The following is a 20,611-nucleotide window of genomic DNA, read 5'->3' on the forward strand; positions in this document are numbered from 1 at the left end:
ACTTTTTTATAACTTGAAAGTACTACACCAGTGTCCTTTTTTTCTCTTGTAGATGGTACGAGAGACTTCTTTGTTATGCCTTGGTGCAGTCGTAGCTTTACCATATGCACGTGCATTTCCTCTTCGGACTCAGGTGAGGCAGGCTTTTGTGATGCTGATTTGTGTTGATAATTATGTTCACATACTGTTAAGGAGTCTTGAGAAATTCACCTACTCTTAAGGATTCCTATGTGTACAAACTTGGAGAACTAGATTTTCCTTGCGAAATTTGAGATGTGTTGATAATTTAACAGGTGTTAAGGGCTTTGACGGATGTACTCGATGACCCTAAACGGGCTGTCAGAAGGGAGGCTATACGATGTCGTCAAGCTTGGTAAGTATCATGATACTGTAGCTTCTGAGTTTTACAGTGGGCCTCTTTTTTCAAGTTTGGAGATTGCCTTTCAGGGATGCAATTACACGTTAGACTGTGATATTTCTGTTCTCTTGTGGGCTAGAAATCTGTGCCCAAAGATGAGTTGTGACAGGTGTGTAAGCTGTCTCAATTCTGGCAATCCTGTAGGCTGTGAATTCTTATCTTTATTTAGATATTTTAAAATTTCTCCAACAGTGTTTCATATGGGGCACTTATCTGGGATCATATTGTTTTGTCTTTTTTACAGAAAATAGCTTGCACCAAGAAGAGAAGAAGACATCTCGATGTTGAATATGCTCATATACACAAATTGTACCAAAAGCAACTGTGTGCTAGCACTCTGTAGCATATGGAATATTTCCACAGTAAGTGGTTGTCATGCAATGGAGCAGGCTTGGTGCTGCCTGTATTGAGAATAAGAACAATGCGTCCTGTAGGAGCTGTACATAAAGGTGTATGTGGTGTGCTGCACTATCACAAAAGCAGTGCCAAATGGTCTGTAATACACCCATTTGTCAAGCAGTAAAGCCTGTTCCAAGGAGTGATGTTTTGTTTTTGGTTAGGTGTGCTTCCCTAACAATCAGGGGTCCTGCTTTTCAGCGCTCGATAAATGCCAATCTAAAAACTGTCCTGAGATGATGTAATACTCTCTTCTATTGCTCGAGTGCTTTGATGAAGACCTGAGAAAGTACTGCAGTAGAACTGTAGTTCATTTACAAGGCGAATCGGCAATCCAAAGGCAGTGGTTGTGATTCTAAAGCTCACTCCTTGTACTGCATTTTTACCAGGTGTCCATGTGATTTTTTACAATAGTGGCAGTCTATTGAGAGTTTTATAGGTAAGAATGGAGATTGGTTGCCAGTGATTCATCATGAGATTGGTTGCTTGAACAACTTAGGGAAGACACCAACAAAGCTACAGTCTGGCAACAACAATTGTAGAGATGGTTGCTTGGAACTTAATGGTTGAAGATCATTAGCTGGGAGATGGTTGCTTGGAACTTAATGGTTGAAGATCTTTTCCCTTTTTTAAAACTTCCCCCCCTTCTTGCCCAAAAAATTTACCACTAGTTTAAAGAGAGGTCTCTCTCTCTCTCTCTCTCTCACACACACACACACACACACACATACCAGATTGATATGCAGAAAACCTAGATGTAGTAGTACAGTGACCATTTTGTGAGGCTTACAGAGGATGGATTCCTTCAGAGGCTAGGGTACTTGGATGTTATCATGTCACAGGCCATGAGGATAGCACTTGGTCAGCTCAGGGTCTCATCCCATAGGCTCGAGATTGAGGTTGGCAGAGCAACATGGATCCCTAGAGAGCAGACTCTGTAGATTGTGCCATTGAGGAGCAATATATTTCTTAGTGCCTAGTGTATTATGAGATCAAAGGGAGATTGCATTGCCTACTCAGAGAAGGGTTTAGGCCATTATCTCGGTTTATCGAGTATCCAATTCAACACACTGTCATACTCTTCCTGTTGGAGATCCAATGACACATGAGAGTTACTAGATGGAGGAGACCACCACAGTAGCAACAGGGGACATCACCCTGTGTGGTGCCACCACACTTCGGAGAGCCAGACGGCCCCCACCCCTGGGCCTCGAGCACCCTAGGCTTCCTAGCCTTAGATTGATGAGAGCCTCGCTCGCCACTGAACATTGTAGCTGCTACCATGTCCCATCTTCTCTTTGGCCCTGTAGATCTAGGGGCCCTCCTCACCCCCGGTTGATGATGGAAATCCTTTATGGACCCCTATTACACGGTGGTGGATAGCTGCCTCTCCACACTCACCCTTGTATCTTGTACATCCACTTTGTATCCATGATGATGAGGATGGTGATCCTCCATGATGAGGACATATTCACATTTGCATAGGGATTAGTGTTAGTTTTTTTTGTTATATTCTTTTTTTCCATGATGAGATTCCATGGACACATTGTACACCTTTTGTCTCGTAGGCTTGTTTGCAAGACTCCAATTTCTTCTCCTTCTCCTTCATATAAATACGATTGATTAAAAAATAACCTCATGGGTCGGGTGGAGTTTTGTTTCAAAAATTTTCCCCATTTTGGAGAAACGTCATCGAAACATTGAAAGGGTCATAGAAGATTTATTTGTGTTCTAAGGTCTTTTCTTTTGTTTGGATTTGGGACGTGGGTGGAGGTTTTCTTTTTAAATTTTGATTTTTGAGAGAGAGAGAGAGAGAGAGAGTCTTGTATTACTATCCTCAAATTCTCCAAAGGCTATGAGAGCAAATAGTTGTACAATTAACTCCTTAAGAATCTTGGTCCATGGAAATTGAAATGAACACTTCAAAGAAAAACTAGCTACCTATATTGTGAACATGCAAAGTAGCCATGTGGGTGATACACTGTGCTAGTATGTAAGAGGAGCGTATTCCTTGTCCAATAATAGTACTACCTTCATGATAAAGCATAGAGTTGTGATGATGTCCCATCATGTGGGTGAGTCCTCTATATCGCACCAGAGTACATCTTGGATTTGCATCTTATGGGTTGAAGGTTGGGATCCTTGGGGGTGGAAGTGCTTGGCTCTCAAATTCTCTCTCTCTCTCTCTCTCTCTCTCTCTCTCTCTCTCTCTCTCTCTCTATATATATATATATATATATATATATATATATTGGCTCCATAGGTACGTGGGACTAAAGGGTCCCAAAATTTGATAGGTGGTTGATTGTTGGTGGAATCTCTTCACCCATGAAAGGTCGTATGTAGTAGGTGGGTGCAATCCAAAGAAGTTTGTAATGGAAGCTTGAGAGGCATCACATTGACTATAACTTTTAGGATGCTTTTCGAGCAAGACACGTGTGTGTGTTTGAGAAGACCTCAAGGGTCTGTGAGACCATGAATAATGCAATGATACCATAAGTATACTAAGCCACAAAAAGTAATTGAAAGAAAATGAAAAACAACTATTACTAGTGTTTATACATGTGATATTAGTATATAACCTTGTATATGAGTTAAATTGGCCATGATTTAGCTAATGGTAATGCTTGTCTTAGTCAATATTGATATGATGGCCAAGAGAGTATTAGGGCTTTGTGATGGAAGAATGTCATGGCATTGAAGAGTCTCCTAGATTTGTATGTGTTGGGTGGAGGGTCATGATGCTTTGAGTCAAGGGTGTAAAGTTGACAAAATAGATCGACCTTATCACACTGAGGAGTGTGCAGGTGGTGGACGGTGGTAAGGATGCATGTAGACTAAAGAAATCTATAATGGCTCTCTGAGAAGTATTGTGCTGGTTTTGTTGTCTTGATAATGCATCCCTATGACATCTAAGCTCTAACAAGTACATACCTACGCATCTCTTGTAGTAATTTGTACATGGTAGTAATGTGTTGACGTAGGATAATAATGGGTCAAGGTGCACATGCTCTTATCAGTGAGTGTGATTCACTTATACTTCACTCATGCTCATCAATCTACTTTGATTGTTGTACTTTTCTCTATCTTTGCTTGCTAGTTGCATCTTTTCGTGTGTTCCTACCTTTGTAGATTCTCTTGGCTCTCATCCACTTATCACAGCTACTCTTTTGATTGTCTGAGATTGTTCGTATGTTTTAAGGTTTTTTTTGCAAACATCTCGGAAGAGTCAATTCGGAATGTCTTTATTTGATTTTAGGAAACCAAGAACATTTTGGGCTAGATAGAGCTGACATTGTTGCTTCTTTGTCATGTCGACATCACATCTTTGAGCTCATCATCACATCTTTCAGTATTATCATTAACTTTTGCCGCCCTACGAGTAATATTTACTCTGTCATTTTTATACACTTTGTAGGTTCTGTCGTCACATAAGTGATCTATTGGCAATCATGTATAGGTTGCATACAATGGGCATTAATAGTACCTACAAGTTATTGGGACATTTGCATTTTGTATTAGAGATTCATTGTTTGTTGGTTGAAATGGCAGCTTGGCAGTGATGTATTTAGGATTCTTCCACTGAGGATAAGCTTAACGAGACCAATTACTCGTTGTGGTCTTATATGGATGCATAATGAATTGGTTGCCAACTAGCTTTGAAATATTATTATTGGCACACCTTGCCTCGCTACCAACACAGGATAGTACATGTACTTTGGATAGTGATACTAGTTGAGATGTAACTCTTGCATCTTCCACAAGGGAATACACAAGGTGGGATGGCAAGGATGCACATGCACATGCACATGCATTGGTAGCACTTTCCATGAAAAGGAGAATTTTTCCTTATATTCACATACGTAAAATTGCCATATAGGCTTGAGATGTGTTTGTTGCTCTCACCAGGGGCATACGAGGCACAAGTGGCCTAGTTGCAAAAGCTGTTAGAGTCCAAGAATATAAATGAGGGAGACTTAATGGATGAGTTTCTGGCAAGGATCAAAGAGATCACCTTACATGTATTGAATGAGGCCTATAAGGACAGTTTATCGGTCTATTGTTCTCATAGCTTTACTAGATTCATACTAGGATTTTGCATGCACACTCTGGCTCAGGATGTTGAGAAGGGGGGTGATAAGTCTAAGAACAAAGGCAAATGCAATTATTATCAGAAGCTGTGCCATTATATCAATGAATAAGGCTAGAGAAGGAGAATAAGATAGAGTTAGGCCTGGTTGTGGTTGATGCATCAGCACCAAGTGTTGAAAAGGAGTGGCCAACAAAGTATGCACACAATGATTGGTCATTCATTTGTAGTTATTCTTTTGTGTTTAATGATGTATGCATGTGACACATTAATATGTATGGTATTTTTGATAGTGGTGCTAGCCAACACATTACTTCCCATCATGATTTATTTTCCTTCTTTTAGTCTTCTCAAGGAGAGGCACAACCACATGTGAAAACAACTCCTTATATCTAGTGAAAGAAGTTGGGAAGGTTGTGCTCACTCTTGTAAATGGTGGGACAATTACTCTTTCAAAAGTCTTGTTTGTGCTAAGTATGAAAAAGAACTCGGTGTCAGTCTCTGCCATTCTGTTCATGACCAAAGTGATGGAGACATCATTGTGTATCCGGTACTCTAAGCCGGTACTCTAAGCCATGGTCTTTACAAGTTGGAAATGTATGGGAGATTAGCACGTAATGCTTGTTCTTGTTACTACCACACGTGTTAATAACCAATCTATAGGTTGTCGTGGTTTCATCCGCTTGACCTACTATAAGGCACTTTTCCATCTTACCCGCTCAAATGGGCACATATCTTTTGTAAAACGATGCAAGAATATATAAAGCGGCCTTACCATGTGGTTTATGTCAAATAGGGAAAGTCTATGGACTTACTTAAACTAGTTATAGAGGTCGGACAGTTTTTAAGTTAGTCTGTCTCCTGTAGACGTGAGGATGGACACGTGAGACGTGAGTCTGAACACGTGAGACTATAGACATGAGCCTAGAGACGTGAGTCTAAAGGTAGGCATACCCAACATTGTATCCACCAATTATTGCTACCTTGAGGACTCATAAGGAATACCTACACAAGTCCTTTGAGGATTTTGTCGTCATACAATTTGTACCAGTACAAATTCTAAGAAAAATTCTTGTTATTTGTAATTATAAATTAAATACAATTATTACCAATTTAAGTGCATATCAACCGTGTCATAGACCCATTTCCTAGAATTATATGTCCCAAGTAGACTTATTTCATAAAAGGGAAGTATATGAGCTCATGATAGAGTCTGAATGCATGAGCATGCAAAAGTGAGCCTATAGACATTAACATGGACACATGAGCTTGCAAACGTGAACCTGAATATGTAAATGTAAATACGTGACCTCGTAGATGTGAGTCCAGAGGCGCGCGCCTGTATACATTAACATATACATGAGCCTGCATACATGACCTTGTACATGTGAACTTGCATGCATGAGCCTGCATATGTGAACTTGCATAAATTTAACATGTACACGAATGAGCCTTCATACGTGAGTCTACTACAGACATGAGCTTGTAGGAGAGCAAGTCTAGAGGCGTGAACCTTGACACGTGAGCTTATAGACGTTAGTAAAAAGAATTTTGAAACCATTTTCAGACCTGCACCAGAAGAACTAAGGACCTTTGATGATGCAAACCCGATTTGGACTAATAGTTAGAAACGATAATATAGTCGATTATTGTAGTGCATCAAACCACACTTCCGCGAACCCACCAAGCCTTTGATCCCAGCAAATGATTAACACTCAGCTCCCTTGTTAAAAATCCTAAATTCCTTTTGATCCCCTAAAGTGAGAAAATTTGGGAAGAAATAAGCCAAATGATCAGCACTCAGCTCCCTTGTTAAAAAGCCTAGACTCCTTTTGATCCCTTAAAAGCCAATGAAATGCAGATGTGAGCAGAGGAGCAATGGGACACTTGGAAACAAGAGTTGCCCCACGGTCCTCTAAGCTTTGAATTCACCAATTGGCTCTGTAAACAACATAAACTTTATGAAAAAGGTACATTACCTAACCTAGGTTACCACTCCAAGCCTAGTTAGGCTTGGGTTTAGGCTTAGAAGGAAAGAAACTACTCAAGTAGAGCTATTTTCACATAAAATGGATGAAAATAGACCTTTTTAAATTGAAATTAAACCATTTTGTTTTTCCATAGATTCACCATGATTAGCACTAATTTCTCACATAACATTATTACATAATAAAAATAAAAATAAATTTTTACAATCTATTTACTAATTATGTTCAAATGCTCTAAGACTTTGAAGTAAATTTCGAATAGAGATCTTAGAAAATCTAACCATTAAAAATGAAATTTGACTACATGGCCACATTGTCTTCATAACTACTATCCTTGGATTATTCAATCAATTAAAAATAAATATTTTTTTATTGTAAGGATGTGTACTTGAGGGAAAACTCTATGTGGGTAGTAGTGATACTCTGAACAATTTTATCCTAACATGAAATTAGAAGTTTGTTTTCATGATGCTACCATACATTTAGAAAGATGAATCAACTAAGGTAGGCTTTGAGATTGTATCTAAATGTTTTCATCACATGCTCTTCACAAAGGTATAGATGCTTAGCAAACAAAAAGGCAATGTCAGTAGGTGGAAATTTCATTATTTAAAATGTGACAAAGTTTGTTGTATTCATCAAGATTACAAAATTAACTAATGCCTTATCTTTTTGGATGAGATATGTGTCAAATTTCATATGTTTAAAACCCTCTCTTATATAGAATCTTGGATGACACACTTTAGCATTCTCTTGCAAATCTTCATGTTTGCGTATAGCTTTTTAATGGGTTTTAAAGTTCATTGAATGATAGACTTGAAGTTAACATGACCAAGGCATTCTTGTTTAAACCTTTTTGGTAAAAGGATGAACCTTTTTGGTAAAAGGATGAACCTTCAAATCATAATATCCAAGGAATCTACAATGCTTCCTCTTGTTTTTCAAGCATGTTATCACCTTGAGACACCCCCACCATGATTTTAGACAATCTTTCCATTTTGGTGTCTTTGGCATTCCTTGCAGCCTTAAGGGCTACTTCAAATTCTCTAATGGCTTCTTCATACCTGACAACAAATTAAAGGATGAGATTAAAATTGAGATTTTGAGGTAAAGGTAAATGAGAATACATGTGTGTGTGTGTGTGTGTGTGTTTGTGGTCTATTTAGAGGAAAAGAAAAGATAGAAATGTCTCGATGTATATGTATCAAGTGAGGAACATAGTTATGGGTTACAATAGAGGTTAAATCATACATGGCTTTCTTGTCATATGACTTTCATATGGCTTTCAAAATTTGAGGCATACCTTTTACGTTGAGAAGCAATGCTACCAAGGATGTAATGGGCTCGTGCTTGGCCATGCATGTCTTTGAGAGCAATACAAATTTGCAAATATCTGCATTTTGGTGCATGGACAAACTAGTTGATGTATGTGTTGAATAAAATGTTCATAAATTGCATTGTATGCAGATAGCCGGACAAACTAGTTGATGTATGTGTTGAATAAAATGTTCATAAATTGCATTGTATACAGATAGCCATACTCCCACAACCAAGTACAAGAAGGAAGTGATTTTTGTAAGCCTGTAGAGTACGTATAGGGCACTAGCAATGAAGATCAATGATCATGCTTGGTGAGGGTATAAGTGTATGTGATGAGCATAGAATGGGTGTGAGAGTGTGTGAAGGTGAAAGGCTTGATGTGGGCCATTATTAAAGTGTGTGGGGGGAAATAGGTAGTGAAAGGCAAGCGTCATTGGATGCAAAGTATATAGTAGTGTTATGTGGGAGGATGGGTAGTGTTATTATGGTAGTATTATGGTATGAATGATCCCCGTGTACAGATGTACGTAGGGTGGCCATGCATAGCATCGCATCGTAGATCAAAGAATTGCACGTACTTGACCATGCACGCCTTTGCCGTCACCCATTCCTTGTGTCGGAAAAGGGTAAACCCTAGATTTCCTACTGCCACTCCTTGACGTTCCGGCCTCTCTGTTAGTGTTGCACACTTCAGCGCAATCTGTGTTCTCACGCTCAGACACCACACCACACACGCAAAAAAAATTATCAGGATTTTGCATGGTTTATCTCGCTGCGTTAATTAGCTGCAGAATTAAGCATGGTGATCATCGGTAAATTGAATGGTTTAGAAAAATCTGATCATCCATCCAATTAGATTTGTAATTATCAGTTAATAATCACTTGAAAGAGCCCAACAAGCATGTCATTACTTGCATAATAATCAGTTAATAATCACTTGAAAAAGCCCAACAAGCAAGTGATTACTGGCTCGGTTTTAATTTATTAGAGATGAATAACTCTCTCGCACCTGGTGTGATACAGCCGCTTCGCTCCATTTGCCGAGATTAGCATACAGTAATCCTAGGTTTGTGTGGGCCATAAATTTCCCATCCAAGTTGGCGGTCTCCGCATGCAACTTATGATACTCCTCAGCCTTCTCATACTGCACAGTTTCATCATATTGTAGGCACAGACACATGCACACTCACCTTGTATTAGCACTAAGATATTTAATTGGCCTGCTTGCTAGATTAATCCTGCTAATTATCACCATGCTGCAATCAATTATGGTAATCCGGTTATCACAGACTAAAGGTGGCCCCTTAGACATGATCAAATAATGAGCTAATTCATCCACCACCTCCAACTGTCACCTTGCTACCATGTTTGAGTATTGTCAAAGATGATTTTACTTGCATATCTTGACATTGATTGCAGGCAATATGCTTAAGTTAATATCATACTGTAGTGAGTTTTAAACATATATCTTAATTCTACAATTAAGACTTAGTGGACAATTAAGGGAGAGACTGCATATTTAGGTTTAACAACAAAATTATTAATAGTTATAAAAACAAGTATACTTATGCAAGAGGGTTATTGTACAAAATATTAATAGTTATAAATGAAATATTCTTGTGCAAATGTTATTTTTACAGCCTGACTAGATGCTCATGTCATTATGTGTGAGACAATTGGTGATGCTGACAATGGCATGTGAAGTTTCTTTCTTGTGATCTTGTTCATAATTGCTAAAACAAGCTTGATTATTATCTGATGCTAAATAATGATTAAATTATTAATAATCATGTAAGAAGCAGCAGTACCTGGATTGCTGCTGCACTTGGTATTTCTAGGCTGTCTGCAAGCTTCAAGTCTTGCTCCTCTTGCAGAGAACACCCTATGAAGTTGTAAGCAGTGGCCTCCCCTTCCTTGTCCCCATTCTTGATGCACAGGATCAAGTACTCTTTATAACTCTCTATTGCCTTCCTGAATTCCTATAACAACATCACAACTCCTTAAAACCCTTGATCCGTTAGCAGCATTAAATCACTGAGCTCTGCTAACTTGTCCTAATTAAGGCATTTACTTAAACAATACAAGCCATGTTGACAGTCTAATATTGTATTGAGTCCAATGTTTTTATCATGATCTTCTCAAAGGATAAATGAAAAGAGTAGTAATGGAGAACACAAATATAAATGGTAGTATAAATTATGAAAACAAGAATAATAGCATAACCAATACACATAGATTAAGGTGATATAGTATGAATTAAAAAATGGTGTTCTGATCAACCTGGGCATAATCAATTATGCATACACATAGATTAAGGTGATCATATATTATGAATGTGTTAATCTGATCAACCTGGGCATTGTCATGGAGTATCCCCTTACATAGCAACATCCTTGCCTCCTCTTTGTCCAAACGAGTATCCTTTTGCCTTCTCAATGACTCCACAAGCATGCTATAATCTGCAAGCTTACCCCTCGTTGAGCCTGCTTCATGCATCAATCAAAACCCATTTAGACTACAATATATGGCTCATTTCCTGAGAATTAATTTTGGGAAAATTAATTCTTCGTAAATGGATTTCCACTATTTTGGTGTAGTTTTTTTATCACATAGTTTGCCCTATTCATTCAATGTGTTCCACCAGTTGGGTTTTCTGAAGGAATGTTGGTGATTAATTAAATTGGTAGATAAATGAGTGATTAAACTCTAATTAATTTATGATGTGTATTATTGCAGAGTTACATTATAACGTGATCCTACCATGGCCACCTTTCTCTATGTCATTTTGTTGATCTTCTGGAGCTAGCCTTGGAGAAGCACGGACGTCATAGGGCAAAGTTACCCTCAAGAGATGGCAAATGGGCTTGCAAACTTCTTTGTCTGCACCAAGACAAATTATTAATTTCAAATGTAAAATTCGCCAACACATATTTGCTATGTTTTATTCCAATTTGGGCTTTTTTCTTCCGATGCTTAGAAAGAAGGTTCTTTTAATGGCTGAGATAGGTTTAGATAGTTAACCTTAATAAAGTGCAGCTCACATATGGTATTGAGACTAATTACTCCTTGAAATGACCCCTCATCTCTATTTGAACTTACTTACAATGATTACTAATTATCTGTATTTAAACTTACTTATTACAATAACCCTTGGAAGGCACCCTTTGAAGCAGCATTGTTCACATTATTTTGCCCCAACATTACATCAACCTTTTTCACCAAGGATTGAAGAGGAAATTGTAATTTTGTACAAGCATTTTCTTCACACTTTTGATCCAATTTTAACAAAATCTTGAATTTCTTAAGAAATTATTTACCTTTGCCCATCAATTTTGAGAAAGCTTTTTTGAATATTGAACAGATTCTAGGCTACATTGTTGAACTTATATTTTCTCAAACCCTCCTCTCAAAAACCTTTTAAGTAGGGTTTACACACTTCTCCTTGACCATTGGGTAGTGAAAACTTTCTATGGACTAGAGAGACGTATGTGGCTTTAGTTTATAAAAGAAAGGCCGCACTACGTTGAGTCTCTTATTGAGCATGATTTACGACCTCATGCATGGCCGCTTCAGGTGGTGCCTTCTAAAGATGGGGTGTGTGAGTTGTAATTTCTAATTCGTCAAACTTTTATTTATAATAAAAATTCTCTTGCTGAGCCCATTCTTTACCTAAGTTAAAAGAGAAGAGATATTGTAACTTTTATTCCTTTCCCTTTCCCTCAATATGCATTGTTTTGAAGCTTTGTCCTTGGGGTAGAGTCAAGTCTTTTTACTACAATTATTAGTAAGTCTTTAAATATTTCACATGAAAAGTTGGCATCATGTAAGGGAGGGGACCTCTCTCTCTCTCTCTCTAAATGCATGCTCCATATGCAAATGCATCTCTCTCTCTCTCTCTTTCTCTCTCTCTCTCTCTCTATATATATATATATATAAATGCATGCTCCATATGCATGATGTTAATTAATGCATCTCTCTCTCTCTCTCTCTCTCTCTCTCTCTCTCTCTCTCTCTATATATATATATATATATATATATATATATATATATATATATATATCTATATATATATCTATATATATCTATATATCTATATATATATATATATATATAAATGCGTGCTCCATATGCATGATGTTAATTAATGCATCTCTCTCTCTCTCTCTCTCTCTCTCTCTCTCTCTCTCTCTCTCTCTCTCTCTCTCTCTCTCTCTCTCTCTAATTGCGTGCTCCATATGCATTGATGGTGAAGAGGTAAACTTGCAAATTATAAAATGATCGAGTTATTGACAAATTTAATTTACTATGGTTGTGTACATATATTATTAATACAATCACTCATGAAGCTCCTTTTCCTTGCTTACTAATCATTAAAACAGCAAGTTTTTCTTTTTACATAAGGAAGGTTTAGGAGTAGAACCCGAATTAGATGTCAACGTTTTCTCAGCTGCAACCTCTAATATTCGAGATCTAGAGGAAGAAACCAGGCTATGTAGTAAAATTGCTTTGGCAGACCGCCCAGCTGAATGACTGAATTCTTCATGCCTGCAATGTGAAACCATAAAACTTATCATTCTCATGAAAATTATTTACCAAAGTGTGCAATCACTTTATAAGTAATGTATGATAAGACACGATTGATGATTTTTTAATTAGGCCTACTTGCAAGCATTTATATAAATGTCTAATATCATGTCACTCAATATGAGATTGTCTTCTTTTATATGTTTATTATATATATATATATATATAAAAGAGGCGTATAGCTTATGGATTTTATTTGAAATTGTCTTCTTTTTTATGTTTATTGAAAATTTATTATATATATATATATATATAAGAGGTGTGTATCTTTTATATATATATATCTCTTAGGAATCGAATTATATTCAATTCTAAATAGGGGTGCTAGATTTTCACCTTCTAATTAAGCATTTAAACTCACATAAACGATTAATGATTCATATACATCCATGAAATTATGTAAAACAGGCCTATTTTTAATACTCAATTCTGATCTGCTCACAGATGATTGATGTGGAGGATGTGAGACCCAATTAGAATTCATCACTAATGTTTAACATGTGTTTTTTTTTCCTCTCAATATATAGTGCAAGTGGAGTTACCATAGATTTAGCATCCTAGATCTCGCATTTAATTTCTTGCCAATGAAAGAGGTTGAGCGTCTACTCCCTGTTTTTCCCAAGGTAATTATTCACAATTAGCGTGCATTGTTTGAAAATTCATGGAATAAAATTAGAATAATTAATGCAATACATATAATAATCTTGATAGCCCCAAATCCATTCATTGTGCCTCTGTGATTACATTTTTCTTTTTCTTTCAATATTGAATACATTTTTCTGTATGGGTAAAATTCAGATGAGAGATGATTTAATTTTGGGGAAAAAAGAATTCAGGATGCTAATTTGCTCATTTCAATTGCCACAATTTTCACTTTTTTAATTAAATTAAACCTTCCAAGCGTCCAATAAGTGGCTTAATCTCTAGCGATATCCAGTTGCACAGTTTTCTTTCAGCTTCGGACGGCCTGTGATCCTCTTCCCAATGCAAGCTCTGCGGGCGCATTAAGCATTTCCTGAGCAATAATTATTTGCACTCATTGGATGCATAATTTGCACTAATTCTACTCTTTTAATCAAATCACATATACATAAACTCCTGCATTTTGGGATAATTAATTAGCTAAAATAGGCAAATTGATAAGCTTTCATGAGAGAATAACCGGTGCTCAATCTGCAACTATTCCTAAGTGTAAAAGAATTAATGAGTGCTTAATCCTAAGTGCAAAAGAATTAATGAGTGCTTAAGCACCATTAATGCATGTTAATGAGTGCTAATAAATCACCTTGTTAATATGTCCAATATATCTAGGTTTCGGAGGTGTGTAATTCTCTTGCTCTTTGAGAATTCTCAATTTTTCTTCCAATGAGGGCTCTTGGTCATGAGAATTATTTTCTTTTTTGGGTAGCTGGATTGTGGTTACACTATATTTCTTCTCATTAATAATGTTACTATTAGGGGTGCCAGGCCCCCTCCATGAAGAAGGCACAGCAAAGCTTGCAGATAAACCATGCCCTTTGCTTATTAATCTGGCATTTTTATCCTTAATTATCCTAAGATTCTGCAACGGTAGCCTTAATGAGCTCCTGTCAGGCTTCTTAATTTCCCTTATTAAAAAGCCCTTGTGTGGGTGATTACGGGGTGGTTTAGAGCTTTTCTGTTGGGTTAATAATGCTTCATCAAGATCAACCTTGACCCATTTTACTGGTGCATCTCCCAATCGAAAAGTGTTCTGATCAGCGGATGTCTTTGAAACATCTGCTTTTAGGAGCCACCACATTGCTACTAATCTTGTATTAATCCACTTTGTTTAATCTTAAACAGCCTGCTAATCAAGCTGCGCCAATTTGATGAAGAAATCAGAGAGATGAACCGATTTTCCGCTTTGCGCCCGACTCGGCATAATTAATGATCTTCGTGCTGCCCAGTCGATCGTTTCTAGTAAGGATTAACCCATTGGTTATGGAAATTAAGGCCATTGCAACCCACGTAATCTGCACATTCCAATGTACCCACTTTCCACGATTAATTGTTCGTAAAGCGGCGATCATCCTCGTTAATCCAGCCAATTATTGGCGCTGATGAAGAAGCGTGGCGCAGGCTGTGTGTGTTGTTTTTGCTATTTTGTGTGCAAGCACAACGTGAAGTGTCGGCCACGTGAATGGTCGCGTCCATGCAGAAAGTGCGTAATATTCAATATAATATACCCACAACGATTAATAAGGAAAACATAAAGGCGACCATGCACTCTCTCTCTCTCTCTCTCTCTCTCTCTCTCCAACATAAAGGCAACCTCTTGAGTCTTCACCATGATTCTCTCTCTCTCTCTCTCTCTCTCTCTCTCTCTCTCTCTCGGCCCTTAAATTGGCATGGATCCACCTGGGTTCGAGTCCAACTTCGTTGGATAGTCCTTGTAGGGCTCTTGGCATAGTTGCTACGACATTACAAAAAACCTCTCTCTCTCTCTCTCTCTCTCTCTCTCTCTCTCTCTCTCTCTCCTAATTATGCATTGGGCTCCTAAATCAAAAGATCCTGACCACAGTCCCATTCCCAAAATTTTGGTGTTGCCATATGGATCATATAAGGTCTACTACTTTGCTATAACGTTCAAAGAATCATATCACCACTCTTTCTCTCTCAATCATATCACCACTCTTTCTCTCTCTTAGCAAAATATACATCAACCTCTTACATGAGCGACCCTAAATTCATCCATCTTGTGCACTTTCTTGTCATTCAATTTGAATTGCATCTGTCTTGCAATATCGATACTGAACCTTAGCCTCAAACTTTCATGAGCACCCAATCTCTTTAGAATGACTAGAGTCTCTTAAAAGAGCAACTTCTCATCTCAATTTTAAGCTCACTTTTCCAACTGCTCAAGCTACCATGAGAAGAGAAAATATAGTTATAAGGTTTGTATTCGGGTGAGAGGGAGGTGCCTACACGTCCTTATAAATTGTATACAGGTGAGAGGGAGGTGCCTACATGGCCTCATTCAAACTTCCTCTTATTCAATCTTGATGCAAAGGGAGCCTACGATATACAAGTATCATCCCTATAAGGGCGGTTGTTTGGGAGACATGGGGATGGGGCAAAGGGGGGGGGGCATATTTTTATACAAAGAAAAGATATTGGGATGATATTAGCCGAAGAGATCATATAAAGGGTCCGCTAAGATGACCAAATGGAATCCTTTATCCCTTTGTGAAAGACTTCCATGATCTTACTTCCATGAATGAGCATTGAATATGACTTCATAAAGTGCCTTCATCATAAGACATATGGTGATTCACTTGAAACCAAATTTGGGTCTTTGAAGTTTATCGACTATACAAGATACTTAAAAATATGAAGTGTGTCCCTAAGGCATTAACTAAGCCCATACAGGCAATTGTGGGTTTAAATCATGTTAAAATGTTAGCTTCGGTAGTCATTAATAGCCTTTGTCACAATGGCCTTGAAAATTTTAGTGGGTGCTCTTAACTTGACCATTACACCTTAAAATGTAGGTATGGACAAGTTGTGCAACATTATGGACTCTTGGGTCAGTGTTTCAACAGAATGTTTGCCTTGGTCCAAGAAAAGATTGATTGATAGCCACATGCATAGATGACACACTTATACATGAATCATTTGATGTGTTATCCATAACCACCCTTGGATTTGCCCACTTAGTAGTGTAGTTAATGGCAAACGATGATGCACTTACTATCTCATCAAATGACTTGATTGAAGGAACCCATGAAGTCAATCCCCTATTTTAAAAATGATTTGAGCTTGAGGATAACACAATATTAGAGAATTTGGGAAAATCCACATACTTTGGGGATTTCGAAATGGAGTGCCTCCCATTAATTTTGAGAATTTCATTAATTTTGGTAATTTTTTAAATTATGAAACTTGTTCCTTGAAATGTGACATGAGGATAAATGGTGAGAATTGGTGTATTTTTATTTGTGTTGGGCTCTTTAACACAAGAATAATGTTAATTGGGTCTACAATAGTCTACAATAGATGGTGCTCACATAAACACCTTTCATTACAACACAAATTATTATTGCCAATTATTAATCAAAACCATTTTATAAGTGGTGTTTATAAACACCTTTTAGGCCTCATGTATACTTCAATAGTTTTTTATCTGTTAAAAAGACAGATAATCAAAACAACCAAACATTAGTATTATTCCAAATTTTCAAAAACAAAAAACATGGCCATGGCATCACCATTCAGATCACAAAATAAACTAGAGTGCCACAAAAGCATTCTCATTCATCCACCATATCACAACCATGTAAGCTCTCAAGTGCCTTTGTGTAGATGTTTAGTGGAATTGTGATCCTTTGTGGAATCTTTTTCCCCTTTGTGGCCCATGCAAACACAATTAAGTTCACATCTTCCCAATGAACTGGATCTTTCCTATTGTGCATCTATTATTTATTCCAACAATCATCATAAACCTCGGCATCACTGGCATTCTGTCGTTTAGTGCCCAATACTAAATTAAAACTTAATAGTAGTTCTCAATAGACCTATTCACATCAAAATTACTTTGAGCTATACCTAGCAAAATTGGGAAGATTGGATTTGTTGGTCGAATAAGGACAAAGTCTCCTTTCCAAATACTAAATTAAAACTTAATTGTAGTTCTCAGTTGACCTGTTCACATCAATATTACTTTGAGCTATACCTAGCAAAATTGGGAAGATTGGATTTGTTGGTCGAATAAGGGCAAAGTCTCCTTTCCTAATACCTAATGCCCAATACTAAATTAAAACTTAATTGTAGTTCTCAGTTGACATGTTCACATCAATATTACTTTGAGCTATACCTAGAAAAATTAGGAAGATTGGATTTGTTGGTCAAATAAGAACAAAGTCTCCTTTCCTAACATCAACCATTGGCTGAAATGCTTCCTTAGGCCTTTTCCTGACTGGACAAAAATAGTGATCATCAAATTTTTCCATCCCTAAGAAGTTATTTGTCATGGGACCTTATGTCCTTCTTGAAGAAATAATTAAAAACTCACATATACATCAAAGATTAAAGCATAGACTTGGATCAAATTGATACGATTGAGCATAGCATAGCATAAAACAAGAGAAATAGAGAATCATCACCATCAACACACTATTGGGAGCAATCTCCCACCTCATGCGTGTAGCTCCACTTCCACGACATGAGTATTTTGAGAATTTTATTCAATACATAGCCCAAGGAGCTATTAATAATTATGCGTACAAAATTGGGCTTGATTTTCCACTTTTGCAAAAATAGCTCAAACACTAGAGCTCTTTGGCATGTGGCCAACAAAATAATATGAAATGATAATATTCTGAGATGATATAGACAAGGTCCTTCATGTGCGACACACGTGCATACTACTCATCACCTATCTCATATACATAAATGCATTAGTTGTTTTAATTAATTGCCCTTCTCTACAATTAATCCTAATATGAAACATTGATAGGTACAAATACATCATACACTTACCACTTGTTTCACTATGATGAGAGTATCATTATACACATCATCTAGCATGGCATGTAATGCCACTTGTTACATTATAATTACAATGGCATACCACTTGTTACACTTCAATTAGCATGACACATCAACTGCATAAATCACTTGTTGTTACGCTTTGACTATGTGCAGTTGTCTAGCATAGTCCACTTGTTTCACTTTGACCATAATACAGTTGTCAAGCATGGCACTACTTGTTACACCTCAACAACATACACCTAGAAAGCATGGTCTCAAGCTATACCAATCACACTAGGTAACCAGTATTTAATGCGGGGTCATAAGCAAGGTCCCCACAGTCATGTTGGTATCCCATCATAAGCAAGGTCCCCAATAGTCATGTTTGTCAAATCTCTCCAAGTTTCTAAAACAAAAGGCAAGAGAATCAATTGTAAAATTGGGATTTGCTGATGGCAATAAGCTAATAGAAAAGTTCCCATAGTGCCCTTGTGCACGTCCATGGCCATGTCCATGAGTTATCGTGCGCCTGTTCATCATCGTTAATGACACTGGTAGTTGAATAGATTTATCTATTTCTTTTGAGCACATCTTCAACCTAGGGATTGTTATTTTCTTCTGGTCCATCTTATCATGTATAATGTACAAGAATTTTTGAGAGCTGAAACACCATGCATAATAAAAATTTCAACAACATGTGGAGTGTTCTCAAATGATACATTAGCTTGTTCCTTTCCTCTTGGCACTTAATGGCTCCTGGTTGTTTTTCACTACATGTAGCACAATTTGAAAGCTCACCTGCCTTGGTAAGGCTGGTATGCTTAAATTCTATATTCCAAATCCTATTAAAAGTAGACACGGCCATCTCTTTTTGGTTTAGCTGCCTTGGTAAGGCTGGTATGCTTAAATTCTATATTCCAAATCCTATTAAAAGTAGACAGGCCATCTCTTTTTGGTTTAGTCGCTTCAAAGTCATATTCACCTCATTTTAAATGTCAACTTGCTTAAACACATCCGGCATCACCAATTGGGTCTCTCTTTTTCCATTAACCATAGTCCCACTCCTGTGGAGCATATGCACTTTGAGTTGTCCCCCTGCACGAAATCTTGAATTATTACTCTACCCATTTTTATATGATCCCATTCCTTTCTAATAACTCTATTGTTGGCGAGTTGTTGGCATGTATAGCTATTTGCATACCATAATCAAATTGTCCCATGTAGTATCGATAGAAAGATATCCTTAGAATACCAGACATCTCATACCATGCTCTGCAACATATTGTGAATTTATATTGCCTTGTTTTTATAGCATCAGTGTACGACATGCCATGTTGAGAGAGTCATACACATAGTTTGTGCAAGCTTGCAAAGTATTGTTCCAATAACCCTTTTGTAAATTCAACACTGCTCCACAGTCCAACAAATTGATAACATTTTTTTCACAACAATAAATGAAACTAGGGATATTGTGTCCAATGATATCCTAGAGAAGAACCTACTATTGAAACCTTCTTAGCCTTTCTTTTTATCATATAATACCTTATCTTTTTGATAGGCAATGAACCAAATATTTCATTATATCCATTATTGGTTGTATGCTCTATGCATATTTTCATCCAATAATGGAGATCCATCTACAGAGGTGAGTCTTTTGATAGGCTACCTTACTAGGTTGACATTGTCCACTCTAGGCAATGTTGACAGGCTAGTGTTTCATGCTTGTTCAATAACGACATCCACATCTACTTCTCCACACACTTCAAAGTTCACTGCCTTATCCGAATATACCAAGAGAATAACTCTAGTGCCAATGTAAATAGTTTTTTCCTCAAACCATAGCATTGAATTTAAACTTTTCTCCCTCCAACTATCTCACATATTTGCATCATCATGTGGGACCAAGCTCATTTTGTCACCACATTCCATTGTTATCTCAAATTCTTTTGGGTGCTTTTGGTGCCATGCATATCCTCTGTAAGCATTGTTTATCCCACTTGATCAAAAAAATTCTCCCAATTGCTTCACGTGATTACATCCATTGTAGGAAATGATAGGGCCACATTCTTTTTAAATCATTTTTCTATGGAAATTGACACATTGACATCACCTAGAACTTGAATAATCTAAATTTCCCCTCAATACTAAGAGATTCTAAATCTCCATCAATGCCTAGATCTAGCATTTGAAAATATCACTCAATGTCAAATTTTGATGTTAAATTTGAAAATATCGCATTTGAAAATCCCTAGAGATTTTGACTGAAGTCCATCAAGGGGAGATTTGAACTTGAGTCATCCAAATCCTTGTCAATGTATATGCATA

The 20,611-nt window shown here is 37.2% G+C and overlaps 2 protein-coding genes across 7 annotated transcripts in view; one reads left to right on the top strand and one right to left on the bottom strand.

Annotated features, from left to right (window-relative positions):
- MET18 (ARM repeat superfamily protein) overlaps positions 1 to 1,449 on the top strand; it is a 101,894-nt gene extending 100,445 nt beyond the window's left edge. For 4 of the 6 annotated variants that reach the window (XM_086819644.1, XM_086819645.1, XM_086819649.1 and 1 more), the window contains 4 exons: positions 53 to 133; positions 294 to 373; positions 429 to 527; positions 663 to 1,449. In XM_086819644.1, the coding sequence (XP_086675770.1) occupies positions 53 to 133; positions 294 to 373; positions 429 to 527; positions 663 to 669 (267 nt within the window). In that variant the 3' untranslated portion in view covers positions 670 to 1,449. Of the gene's footprint in view, positions 1 to 52; positions 134 to 293; positions 374 to 428; positions 528 to 662 lie in introns of those variants that run through there. The other 2 variants (XM_086819646.1, XM_086819648.1) reach the window with 1 other exon arrangement.
- A 6,362-nt stretch (positions 1,450 to 7,811) lies between these two features.
- On the bottom strand, positions 7,812 to 14,884 carry LOC147624629 (uncharacterized). The gene is made up of 11 exons (XM_086819852.1): positions 14,082 to 14,884; positions 13,690 to 13,789; positions 13,339 to 13,405; positions 12,633 to 12,757; positions 10,973 to 11,092; positions 10,565 to 10,695; positions 10,021 to 10,191; positions 9,222 to 9,356; positions 8,791 to 8,912; positions 8,196 to 8,285; positions 7,812 to 7,956 (listed from the first exon to the last, which is right to left on the bottom strand). The coding sequence occupies exons 1-11, from the start codon at positions 14,574 to 14,576 to the stop codon at positions 7,812 to 7,814; spliced, it is 1,701 nt and encodes a 566-aa protein (XP_086675978.1). The 5' UTR covers positions 14,577 to 14,884.
- Between the last annotated feature and the right edge of the window lie 5,727 nt (positions 14,885 to 20,611).

This window comes from Cibotium barometz, chromosome 25 (genome assembly GCF_041138505.1).
Source record: "Cibotium barometz isolate CiBa-2024 chromosome 25, ASM4113850v1, whole genome shotgun sequence".
Classification (NCBI taxonomy): Eukaryota; Viridiplantae; Streptophyta; class Polypodiopsida; order Cyatheales; family Cibotiaceae; genus Cibotium; species Cibotium barometz.